The sequence below is a fragment of the Takifugu rubripes genome, chromosome 20, assembly GCF_901000725.2.
Source record: "Takifugu rubripes chromosome 20, fTakRub1.2, whole genome shotgun sequence".
NCBI classification, from domain to species: domain Eukaryota; kingdom Metazoa; phylum Chordata; class Actinopteri; order Tetraodontiformes; family Tetraodontidae; genus Takifugu; species Takifugu rubripes.
In genome coordinates, this window is record NC_042304.1 from 15551021 (window position 1) to 15563039 (window position 12019).

The following is a 12019-nucleotide window of genomic DNA, read 5'->3' on the forward strand; positions in this document are numbered from 1 at the left end:
GAAAACACCTCCATTTGACACCATCACAAACAGAACTTTGACTCAGACAGATGTTTTAGATCTACACAGAAGATCAAGTTTATTTAAGAACTACTGGCATACAAAACATATTGCACATCAACCAACCAAACAATCCTTAAAAAAGAAAAAGTTGACCCAACAAAGCACTTGAGATGTTACAACTCTCAGTAGTCCAAATTTGTCTTTAAAGAAACCATCGCCATGATGTTTTAGTGTCAAAAGTGTTTCTTCTGTTTTTATTTTTTAATACTGTACATTTTTTAAATAAATAAACCAGATAAATCTCCTTCCTCCAAACAGTCATGACCAGTTTTTCAGCCAGCCTGAAAGAACCACGAAAAATGACAGCTTGTCACCTGGGCTCGGTTTGCCAGAAACATCAACAGCATTTTTAAGTGTTAATGCTCAAACGGGACTTTTTGCAATATTGATATTAACTGATGAGGGGAAATTAAGAAATGACACAACTGCGATGAAATTGAGATGTTTCCAGGAAACCCAGCACTGATGGCTACATGTCTGTCCAGCAATTACCAGCAACAGGCCAGTTTCCAGACTCAACTACAATCAGTTTAACAAAAATGTTTCAGTGCAAAAAAAAAAAAAAAATAGATTTCCAGATGTGCTGTAATAAGGTCTATGACTGAAGTGGTTGCATATTGGAAAAAAAACAAACAACAAAGCATCTAATGTCAAACCTCTCAACATATATATTTAAAGGATAACTGGACTAATTTTCCTGCAAGCAAACACAAAATTAAATAAACACAACTGATATTTAAAACAGTGAAATCCTTTCAGGGTATTTCAGTGCCAGTGGGTGCCATTGTGGTACATGTAGTCCAAACATGTAGTCCAAGGAGACAACTCATGTGGTGCATCTATGGTAGACGATGGTCCCCAAATAACACAGAAATAAGTGAAAAGACTTCAGACGGTGTGCAGAGCCAGGCAACGACATGTTGAATCTACAAGGCACAACAGCTGATCACATTAATGTTGAACATACTCGGGGTTTCCTATCTGCACTGTGGTACTGCTCATGCAGAATATTATTTTACAAAGTAGTTTAGATGCATTGAAGCATTGTGTAAAAGTTTGTGGAAGCATCGGCCCGCCCTGTTAAAGGCAGACTTTTTCTAAAACCCTGCTAAGATATATATTTGACTAATAAGCAAAGAACTGCTGCATTCATACCACAGGATGGGCTGGAGTCGTGTTCTGCTGTCAGACCTTTCAGCTCCAGAGAGGGGGCTGAGCCCGACACACATCTGTTGACGAGTGTTGGCTATCTTTGGCAAGCTCATACAGGAAGAACTATTGTTTAAAAAAAACTGCAGTTAAAAGGAGAGAGAACGTGGATGTAAAGAGAGGGGGAGGGGGTCATGATTCAGAGCAGTAAATCTTGGACAGTGAAGCATGTTGCAAATACTTTAACAGAAGAAAAAAGGGTGATTTCGTATTCAGTGTTTGACGGTTGCCCTGGAGATCTAGTGCAGCCAAAGAATTTACAATATGTGAAACCGTTTCCTTTGTTTAGGTCTGACTACGAGAGTCCGTTAACAACAGGTTGCGCGCCCGAGTCCCCCTGGTGGGAGACGTTTGGGGGTCTCTCTGTGGAAGCTCCGGCGCCGTTGCTCCCCTTGTCGTCGGAACCGTTGGTGCTTGCTGGGACAGACGTCGGGCTGTGTTCAGTGATGGTATCGACGGGACCCTGAGCGAGAATCAGATGAAAAAAACCCTGATTATCGGGATGTCACCTTCTATTGTATTTAAACTAACTTTATTAAAAATACACAACATCCACGGACAACTAAAGGGGCACTCACACCAGGCCCAGTTGCCCGTATATTGTCAAAGCACGACGACTCCTCCCGTTTCCCCACCGTGCGTCTGTCCCAACAAGAGCCTCTCAGACACAACATTACATCCGAATGCATCACCAGCAAAAAGGAGCCGCCCCCTTATTTATAAGACGTTACAATAAGCCCGCTTTGGCTTCTTAGTCATTTTCTATTTGCCGCTGCACAAATTTCAACGTGACCTCTGCGTCATTGTCCATCTGAATACAGCCGCTAATGTGGGCTCAACAGTTACACACGTGGACATCCCAGGACGACCTTGCCAAAGAGTTTCGTGCTCGGCCAGGGTCCGGACAGCCTAGTGTGAGTGCCCCCTAAGTACTGACCACATCCTTGTTTTTCTTGCCATCCTTTGTGATCTGCCTGCTCTGAGATTCAGCCCTGGATATGTAATCAGCCACAGTCACTGTGCGATTTAAAAGAAAAATACAAACACACAAAATACAAATAAATCATCACATTTTCTTGAAACAGAAGCCACAATTCTGGACCCGATAAGCAACGTTCCAGGTCTTTCAGACTCCTTTGCGTCAGCTTTTTGGCACACTATTACTCAGCAATAGTGTTGTAACAAATGTTAAAGGTCGTGCTCACAACACACAGCAAATAAACCAGCGCTGGAGTTACAGGATGCTCGAACCCAAACGGTACCTCAGCTGTTAGTACAGACTTCATGCCTGTCACATGACACGAATATACAGAAAGTGCTGATTTCTGCACACCACACCAAACCGCAGTGGTCACCGCCGCCACTGACCTGTCAGTCAAACACACCGCATCCAATTATGAGCTTATTATGTTAATAACGAGGTTGTTGGGGCGCACACACACACAACGGGCTCGGTCACGTCAGGCCAAGCTGAGGATGGGGGGAGGAGGGGGGAGGGGTTACCTGGCTGCCTCTCCTCAGGCGGGCGGATGCGTCGGCGTCGACTACGGTTACGACGCTGAGGTTTACCTTCACCTTCATCTAAGGAAGTTTGGTTGTCAAAACAGTGATTTCCTGTCTACAGAGTTTTTTTTGTACCCGTCTGCAAACCAGGTGTCTGAAATTCCGCTTGCGTATTCTGACAACAAAGCTCTCGTGCGAAACAACGAAACCCTAAAAGGTTGGACGTGAAGAGACTCGCTCCTTACCTATTCCATTTTCACTCACTGAGGCGTTGTCAGACTCGCCGTCGATCAGCGTGGCGTCGTTGTCCGTTCGGCGCCGTCGCGATCTCCTGCGCCGGTTTGCCGACAGGTTGGACTCGCTGGCGTCGGTGTCAGCGGTCTGGTCTGTCTCCGTGTTGGTTTCCAGGGACGCGTAAGCGCGGTTATCCTCGCTGTTCCGAGGTCCTGCTGCAGAATTGCGAGTGGAGATTGAAACCACAGTACTGGACTGTTCTCACACAACTCTCCGATCATTACCAAAGCTGTTGCTGTATCCTCCTCGTCCTCCGCCTCTTCCCCGCCCGCCCCGTCCCGTCCCTCGTCCCCTGCCGGGTCCGGGCCTCCTGCGACCGTCTCTCTGTGGGCGTTGGTCTCTCTCCCTGTCCCTGGGGTCAAGCAGCAAGTTTGAACCAGCCCACAGACTGACAACACACACTGAATGTGAGACACCATCTCTGGACACAAACCTGTTTAACTCGTTAATGTTGTTGTGTTTTTATGATAAACAGCCTAATTAAGGGTCCCATAAGCCAGCTCCTACTAAGAAAGCCCACTCATGCTGCTTTTGTAGCACATTCCTGAGCTGATATCCAGGCCAAAGTGCCCATGGAGCATGAAATAATAGACACGGTAGGATCGGAGCTCACCCGTCCTGGTCTTCTCCAGCCAGGGACCAGTCGCTCAGCTCATCCCGACGCTCGGAATCAGTCTCAGACGCGTTTGTTTGATCAAAGTTTGTACCTGAGAGCACAAAGGAGGGAGTCAGGACAGCTGAGTGAACTCTTGCGTAACACGTGAGATGTTTCTAAAGGTGCCCACCATAGCCGGTGTTGTGGCCTCTGCGCCCACGGCCGCGCCCGTTGTAGGTGCGGCTGACGTGTAAAGAGGATGAAGAGGCGTTGGCACTGCCGTCTGTGTTGTAGCCCTCTCGTTCCCCCCTCTCCTCCCTCTCCCCCCTCTCCCTGTCGACTGGTCGGTGACCCTGAGTGAGCTGGCGTAGCTGCTCGTCGATCTGAAGCCTTTCCAGACGAAGTTGCTCCACCTCCTGCAGAGAACGAGGCAACAGGAAAATGCAGAGCACGTTTCCATGAGTGTCATCAGCGTCCATCCTCATCACAGCCAGCGAGTCGTCGTGGTTACTCGGAGCCCTGCCGGGGCACTTCCCCGGGGATCTCCGCTCTTCCTCTACCCACTGAACATCCGCGAGACGCTCCACTACGTCCTACACGCAGCAAAACAAACACGCCACGTGCACTGCACACACCTCCATGCAAAGTCAACATTTGATTGACTTCACACGAGTGATTCTGTGCCTCTGCCAACAGGACAGTCAACAGATGTTCCCTCGGTTCTACTGCGCAACCCTCAGGTATGCAAAGTGAGGGCTGATAAACACTTCCGGCTATCGTTTGGAAACTGAATATTGGTTGGTAGGACCGCTTAATAATTTAGCAGCATTTTAGAGGGTGAAAACAGATGTAAGCTGCAATCTGGACAGTCACGTTTCCTTCGCCAGTGACAGTTTGGATCAGGACCAAAATGCAACTTTATCTTCCGAGTTGATCATAAGAGTCTTTTATTTTTATTTTTCCTTTTAGTACTTTTCTGTATTGTACACCACGGGCTACCGCTGTAACGTGCAATTTCTCCGATGTGGGATCAATAAAGTCTTTTATCCTTATCCTATCCTCTATGGGAACCGTTTGGGGACGCAGTTTTGTTGCCGTGCGTCGTCATATTTAGTGTCGTCACAGTTGGTTGGTTGAATCTAATGACTGAAACCAGTCAAAATAAAGTCCCACATTCTTCAGGTTCCATCTCCAGCTCACCAACCCAGTCGCACCAGTAAATATCACACAGAGAATCTTAAATCACAGTGGGAGAATGCGAAACTGCACGTTTCCCGATGGTCATTGATTAGATAATAGTAACCATGTGACTTTATATAACTCAGAGTACGTAATAATATAATGAAAATCAGGTAAATTCTAATTGAATATGCAGAGCAGATGCATCTGTAGGCGTCGAACAAGCGTTGGTGTGACAGACAGAGGGCAGACTTACGTTGAGGTAAGAGATGTGGTAGTCCAGCAGGGCCTGGACGTTGTCAATGCTCTCCTTGGTGCCAACAAAGGTGAACGGGACCATTCCCTGTGTCAACAGATCACAAAGACGCAACAGCGACTATTATAGCAGACTGTAAACCTCAGCTCCATCATCAGCAGCCGAGCTGCAGCATTATTAGACTCACTTCCTGCCGGGGCTGCTTCGTGTCGTTATCCCCCTCTATCCTGACTCTCACCACTCCAGATTTGTCCACAATTTCCTGGATGACTTTGCCGTTCTTGCCGATCACTTTACCTGCAGAGAGAGAAGAAAACAAGAAGAGAGAATTAGCATGACAGCCGAGTGTTCGTGAACAGAAGCGCTTCTTCCTCCCTTCTGAGACTGTGGCTACATACCAACAAGGTTCCTCGGAACCTGGACAGAGTCCTCCACAAACTCCAGGAAGCTCCGAGCCTTTTTCACCGCCTCTGCCGTCTGGAAGACACAGACGGACGTCTATGAATGCTTCGAACACATGAGCAAAGACGACCGCAGGGGCTCGTTCAACAAAGAAACAGCATTTGAAAGTAATTTAGCGTCACAAAATGATGGTCAAAGTCCTCCTGCGGCGAAAACAATGAGAGTCCGTGAGCTTAAACACGCCCGCGATCCTCCTTCTGGGCGTTCTTTCTGCTCCATCCCTCCCGGAAACACCCTACCTGTCCGTAAATCTTAAAGGTGCCCGTTTCCTCGTTCAGCTCAATGGCGGTGACACCCGAGACCTTCCGAGCCTGCTGGATGTTGCTGCCATGGCTGCCGATGGCCAAGCCCATCAGATCTGGTCTCACTACAAACTCTTCCTGGAAAGACGACACCAACTGCCTGGAGCTCTGCGCACACAGAACATCAACATTTGACTCAATCGCAGCTCATTTAAGAATAGAATTGAAACTGTTTACAAAGAATTAACATGTGATCCACGTTTTCTTAAATGTCAAAGTGCAGATAATTGTAATTTTGACAGCCTGTTGCTCCCAGCGCATGTGAAATGCCACAGTGGATCCGTGCAGGAGAGGGAAACTCACCTCCAGATGCTTCGTTGCTTCGTGGTTGCGGGACATCAGCAGCAGCTTGGTCCTGATGTTACGCAGGTGCATGTCGCTGAGCAAAGACACGCGCTTCACCGTGGTGTCGCTGGTGGACTTTAAGAAGAATCCAGTGGTGAATATACAGCAGACTGGGCCGCTCCCCTGTCAACAACTGACTCAGCATCAGAAAGAGACACTTACCACAATCACAAGTTCACTGGTCTCAGGAGAATAGGACACGTGGATGGCGCCCACAGCTTTCTTAAAGTCCTTGTGTGCGTTCTCATTCTGGCACCTACAGTTCAGGCAGAGAGGGTGGTAATTGAACTCCCTGCGCCTCCAAAGAAAACGCCTTTATATATACGTGTTAGAGGAGAAATGTAAAGCTGTGCGTACGCTTCCTGCAGATCCTGAGGAATGGAGACCGCGCACTTGAAGAAGGAGTCCTTGGTGATGGGCTTGTTAGGGTTGACTGGACGCAGGCGCTCGAACGTCACTATCTCGTTGTAAGAGGCATTCCAAGCTGCATATTCTATCACGTAGAACTGAAGAGAGAGAAAGCGTGCGGTTCAATTACGACAAATGAGGCGAGTAACGGAATTTGGCGGGGGGGATTGTGAACAACACGTACGTCTCCCTTCATCATGCGGACCTTTCCCATCCACCATCCGTAAGCTTCCTGGTCATTGGATCTGGAGAAGATCTTGAAAAACGAGGAAAATCAAGCTCTGACAAGCACTGATCAGTTTGCAAATTGGGGGGAGGGCTCATAACATACTCACCTCCACTTCGTCGCCCTCTCCGATATCTTTCTTTTCATCAGAGGGTGGAGGCAACCTGACATCGCCGAAGGGCACCTGGCGATCTGGCTGCCACCTGGAGGCAAAAGAATCTCAGCAAATTCCCAGAACGTCCTTACGGTTGTTTGAATCTGCCTCATTCAGGCAGCTCGGCATCAGAGGGAATACTCACTTGTTCTCAAAGGCAATGGTGACAGAGTCATTATGGATGTCTTTTACAAAGCCCTGGAGTGGACGGACAAAAAATAAGAATCAAACACCACCTTCCAACGCAGCGCGGCGGCTGAAACAACTTATAAGGAGACGTGAGCATCAATTGAAGAAAGTTTCTGTTACAAAGAGGAGACGTGAAGGGGCGTAAAGTCTAGACTTACAGGAATAGCTAAAATAAAACCCTGAAACCCTGCAAAGATGCCATCAGAGATTCTGCAGTATCCCAAAGACTTGATGTAAAAAAAGAAGGCAAACCAGAGCAGTTTTGTAATTAGTAGTTAATGTAATTAACGTCTGGGCAAACGTCAAATATCCTGTGGACAAGAAGTCAACGCGGAAGAGGAAATGAGAGTAAATAGACGGAGACGGGGGGGAGAAAGGTGGTGAGACCAGTCCAGAAATAGCTGCATGTCTCTGATATCAGTGACCACGACTGCTGACATGCCAGCTGGGGAGAATTGACAAGAACAGCTGGGTCACACACACAAAGAACAACCGAGAGCTGGAGAACAGGTTCAGATTCCCCGGTGTCTCAACTCGCACATGCTTTTCATAATCCACGTAGAAAAATCGAGCGATCTCTTTTTAAAGACGTCACAGAAGCAACGAACGAGTGAAGGCCATAGACGCGGCTGCAACATGTCGTTAAAACCACATTTTACTTGAGCTACAACTTTTGACGTCAACAGAAAGGAAACTAGCAAGTAAGCTAACTTTTAGCTCGCGGATGCTGCAAATAGACGCCGTTAATACCAATTAACGACCACCCTCGGCTGGAAATATAAGCAATCGTGGAGGGGTGCGTTTGTTCCAGTCAACATATGCCGCCAAACCGCAACAAAATCCGAAAATTAACGGTTGGCGAGGACTATTTAGCGACGTTAGCCTAGCGGTGGCTGCCGCTAGCTTCGCTAGCATGGGCGAAAGGCGAGCGCAGGAGGCGTTTAGAAGCAGGCGGATCGCGGCTTCGGAGACCACAACTAGGTTCCATTTCAAGCTTTGCGTCCCATAACGGTCCATCCTGCGCATCGAATGATTGATAAGTGGGGATTTACCTTGTAATAAGCCCCGTAGGAGCCACGGACCTCCACCGCCAGTTCCTCCATATTGGACACGCAAAGGATCTTGGTCGCTGGTACGACAGGTGTCCGCTGAAGCGTCAGGGGCGGATGTATGAATGGGAGCGGTGGACCGGGACCGGAGCCGCGGCCCGGTACCGGGACACAGGCGACTGCAATCAGGCGATCACGCCAATGTCCTGACGCTGTTAACGACAAACGAGTAAAATAAAAATTAATTTAATAAATAGGTGGCCTTTGTGTGGCCCCCCTCCTGCACGGCGCACCGGTTCAGCCAGCGTTATTGCGTTGTTATTGCGTTATTATTTGCGTTATTATTGCCTCATTTGTTCATCGACCACTCAAAATACCCACGTCAGCAAGATCGTTTGCAGTTTAGCCAGTACACATCTGAGATATTCCAGCAGAAGTCCCGATATTATCCCGGTTATTCCAGATCCGACGGGAGCGAAAGCTGATTTCATGAATAACATGTTGGAAAAGTTCAGTGAACAAAGGTCCATTTAGTTTGTACCGAGCTACGATTGCTGTTATGAGATCATTTGTCAATTTTAAATAATTAGGTGGGGTTTTTTTTTCAACAATAGAATTGCTGTCAAATTGATTCCAGCATCATCATCATATCAAGTTATGTTAAAACTATAATAACAGATAAAGCCATTAATTCTGAGGCACTCCACAAACATGTAGTCTAATTCATGCAGGCACTAAAAAGAGTGTTAACACAGGTTTATATCCTGACACAATCAAGAAAATGCTCTCCTTCCTTTGAAATGACAACTATTACATCTAATCTTCATCATCGTCTTCTTCCTGTTCTTCTTCTGTGGTTGTTGTTCATGTCAGATCAGCCTTAAGATGGACAGAAGTTGAAAATGTATAATGTTTAGGGCGATACGAGGACTCATGGATGAGGATTTTGGTGTTTATTATACTCATCTTTGAGTTCAGTGATGATTTAACGCTCAGATGTTCTTCCAAGCTCTTATCTTTAGTACAACCGACAGACTTTCTGTCTGTGGCTCCGTTTAAAGCCTCTCCAGGAGGAAGGTCTGTTGAAAACAACCACTGTGACACCTAGCGGCCACCTCCTGGGGGGGGTTAGGTGTTCATTCTGACAGGGCTCAGAGCAAAACTGGGGAAGAGAAGAAGCTTCACAGCTTTTATTCATCTACAACAACTGTGATCATTTTAATTATTATTATTTTGGGACCAGGAACCCTCCAGGAAGGAAGGGGTTACGTTTTATTTTGTATTTCACCAGTGCTGGTATCTCACTGGTTGTTATTATCAACCAATGCTCAGTATGAATAAGGGATTAATTAATGGGCTTTAGAGGAATAGAGCATAAATTAATAATTGATGTTTCACACACGTTTTCACACTGTCCAGGACCGAGCACACGGCTCTGAGGAACGCCTTTACATTTGTGTGGGATCCATTTGTGAAGACACACTTGATTAGGTGGTCTGCCGTCCTGCATCCAGGCGCCGTCCGTTGCTGAGGAATTAACAACAATTAACGACAATTACATGAGCTGGAATCCCCATCGACCAGCCCGTGCTAGAATCTGACTTTTACGGCACAAACATGACATGAGAGCTCATCGCGGCGTCGTTTTTGATGGAACTCTGAGCTGAAGAGGGATCCTCCCGGAGGTGTTTACAGGGTGCGAGTGTGTGTCTGCGGCTCTCCGCCGTGAAGATTCTGCTCGCTCTGAAGACATTAGCGCGGCCCCTCGCAGCCGGCCTGATAGTCCGTTCTCACGTTCTGATTTAAACCAGTTTACCAATTCCATTATGCTAAGCCTGAACACTGGTTGGGAAATGATGAACGATTATGTGAAACACATAATCTCCCCGCTGCACCATCGCAGCAATATGACAGCCAAATTTCATTCATCCTATCCAATTTCTTCCTTATTTAAGGAAAGAAAATTACTGGTCCCAGTAATCAGATATGTAGTGAGGCTGTGTGCAAGAGTTAAGCCCACTCCCATTAGGCTTTCTGCTTTGCTTCTGCTGTACACACACACACACACACACGTTCCACATGTCTGACCCTCCACAGTGCTCACATCCTCTTTCACTCATTTCAAGGACCATTATTTGGCCTTGATATATTCTCTACAACATCACCCGCTAGCGATGCCAGTTTGAAACACAGACTCTCTTAAATGGTTTACAAGGTCACACACACACACACGCACACACACACACATACACGTTAAACTTTCTTCCCTCCTTTAGGAAAGGACAAAAAGAAAAATACAATAGATTTTCCCAAACATCATTTTTAAAAATGGGGGCTAAATTAGATGAGAAATTAAATCTTTTCTATCTCCATTATCATCCTCCAACATAAATAACACCTAATGGCGGGACATTATTTCTCACTCATTTTCTGTCTTTCCATCTTTGGTGTGAAATCACCAGCAAGCTGCAACATTAAACAGCAGTAATTCCTTGCTAATACACTCCGGGCTCTCACAAACAGGGAGGTGTTGAGTGTGTTTGTTCTCCTCCACACATGGCTAATTTCTCTCTCCAGGTCAGGGCTGCATTACGGATGTAATTGAAAATTAGAAGTACGTCTCTTTTTTCCAGGGGGGGTAATTTATCAGCCCTCATTGTTCCTGCATGGCACCTCCAGGGCCCGTTCCTAACGAGGAGCCTGGAGCACCGGGAGGCTTTCTGCTCGCCCGGGGCCCACAGCGCTCTCTCCGCTTTGTCGCTAATTGTGGCCTCCTCTCCGCTGAATCGTGATTTGGGTGAAAGAGCTTGTTGGCTGAAGCTGCCGGTGATGCTCCCACCATTATCAAAGATACTCTTGATCTTTTCAAAAGCAGGAAATAGATTTTTTTTTTTTTTTTTTTTTTTTAAATTCTAAAGCCTCTGTTCAATCACACAGTGGGTTGGTGGGCGAAGGGGGGGAACGGGGGGGGTAAAAAGTAATTTGCAATGCGTCCATTAGTTCTTCATTAAAGCAAGATTAAATTGCACCTCAAATCACATCTGCTTTTTCTAGAGTAAAGGGTGACAGTTTTAGGGCCGAAACTAATTACTAGTGCCAGTGAATGAGGGAGGAAAACAGGGCTGTTTTTACATGAGATAGTGTGGCCTGTCATTATATTCAGACTAATTCCACTCTGCCTGCTCTCTTAATGAGACCAGCACGTCCTCACATCCTCCACCCTCTCTGGGTCTATCTGCCCGAGCTCCAAATGTCTAATTTTGATGGCACTTGGAGTTTGCATTAATTAATATTACTGCTGCAAGAGCCAAATCTGTGATGTTCTGAATTATCATTTAGAGGGAAGGAGAAGACGGACAGCTGCAGGAAGGACGGGGGGGGGGACAATAAAACTGACAGGGACTCACGTTCCGCTTGGACACCTGCTTCAGATGAGACTGTTTGCAAATGATGTGAATTACTTGTGTTTTAGTCGGGAAAAATTAGCTTCAACCACATTCCGGTGAGGTTTGAGTGCAGGTGAAACACAGACGGTGACTTAAACCCACCATTTCCTTTGTAAATAAGTTTCTTTCTGTCTTTCTTTCATCTTTTTCTTGTGCGTTTAAAATAAAAACAAGCTCATAACAGTTGGAGTAGCTGTGAGTTGAGGATTATGAGACATTTCAACCTCTGCGTCCATCAGTAGAAGAAAACACATACCTGATCTGACTAATGAACTAAAATACCCCCCCACCCACCCACCCACTTTGTGCACTTCTTTTTTCCGGTCGTGCCTGTTTCCG

At 46.6% G+C, this 12019-nt stretch overlaps 1 protein-coding gene across 6 annotated transcripts; it reads right to left on the reverse strand.

The window, feature by feature from the left end:
- Positions 1–49: 49 nt before the first annotated feature.
- Positions 50–8357, reverse strand: fxr1 (FMR1 autosomal homolog 1). Of its 6 annotated transcripts, none has more exons than XM_011619572.2 (18): positions 8238–8357; positions 7142–7194; positions 6952–7045; positions 6801–6872; positions 6566–6714; positions 6371–6464; positions 6167–6283; positions 5801–5971; positions 5498–5576; positions 5287–5396; positions 5100–5195; positions 3855–4080; positions 3683–3776; positions 3294–3421; positions 3021–3224; positions 2776–2853; positions 2210–2289; positions 50–1735 (listed from the first exon to the last, which is right to left on the reverse strand). In XM_011619572.2, exons 1-18 carry the CDS (start codon positions 8286–8288, stop codon positions 1568–1570), a joined length of 2064 nt encoding a protein of 687 aa, XP_011617874.1. In that variant the 5' UTR covers positions 8289–8357; the 3' UTR covers positions 50–1567. The 6 variants fall into 6 exon arrangements, with proteins under 6 accessions (XP_011617874.1, XP_011617875.1, XP_029684015.1 ...); XM_011619573.2 differs by having other exon boundaries at positions 5100–5186; positions 8238–8356; XM_029828155.1 differs by having other exon boundaries at positions 5100–5192; positions 8238–8355.
- Positions 8358–12019: the final 3662 nt, after the last annotated feature.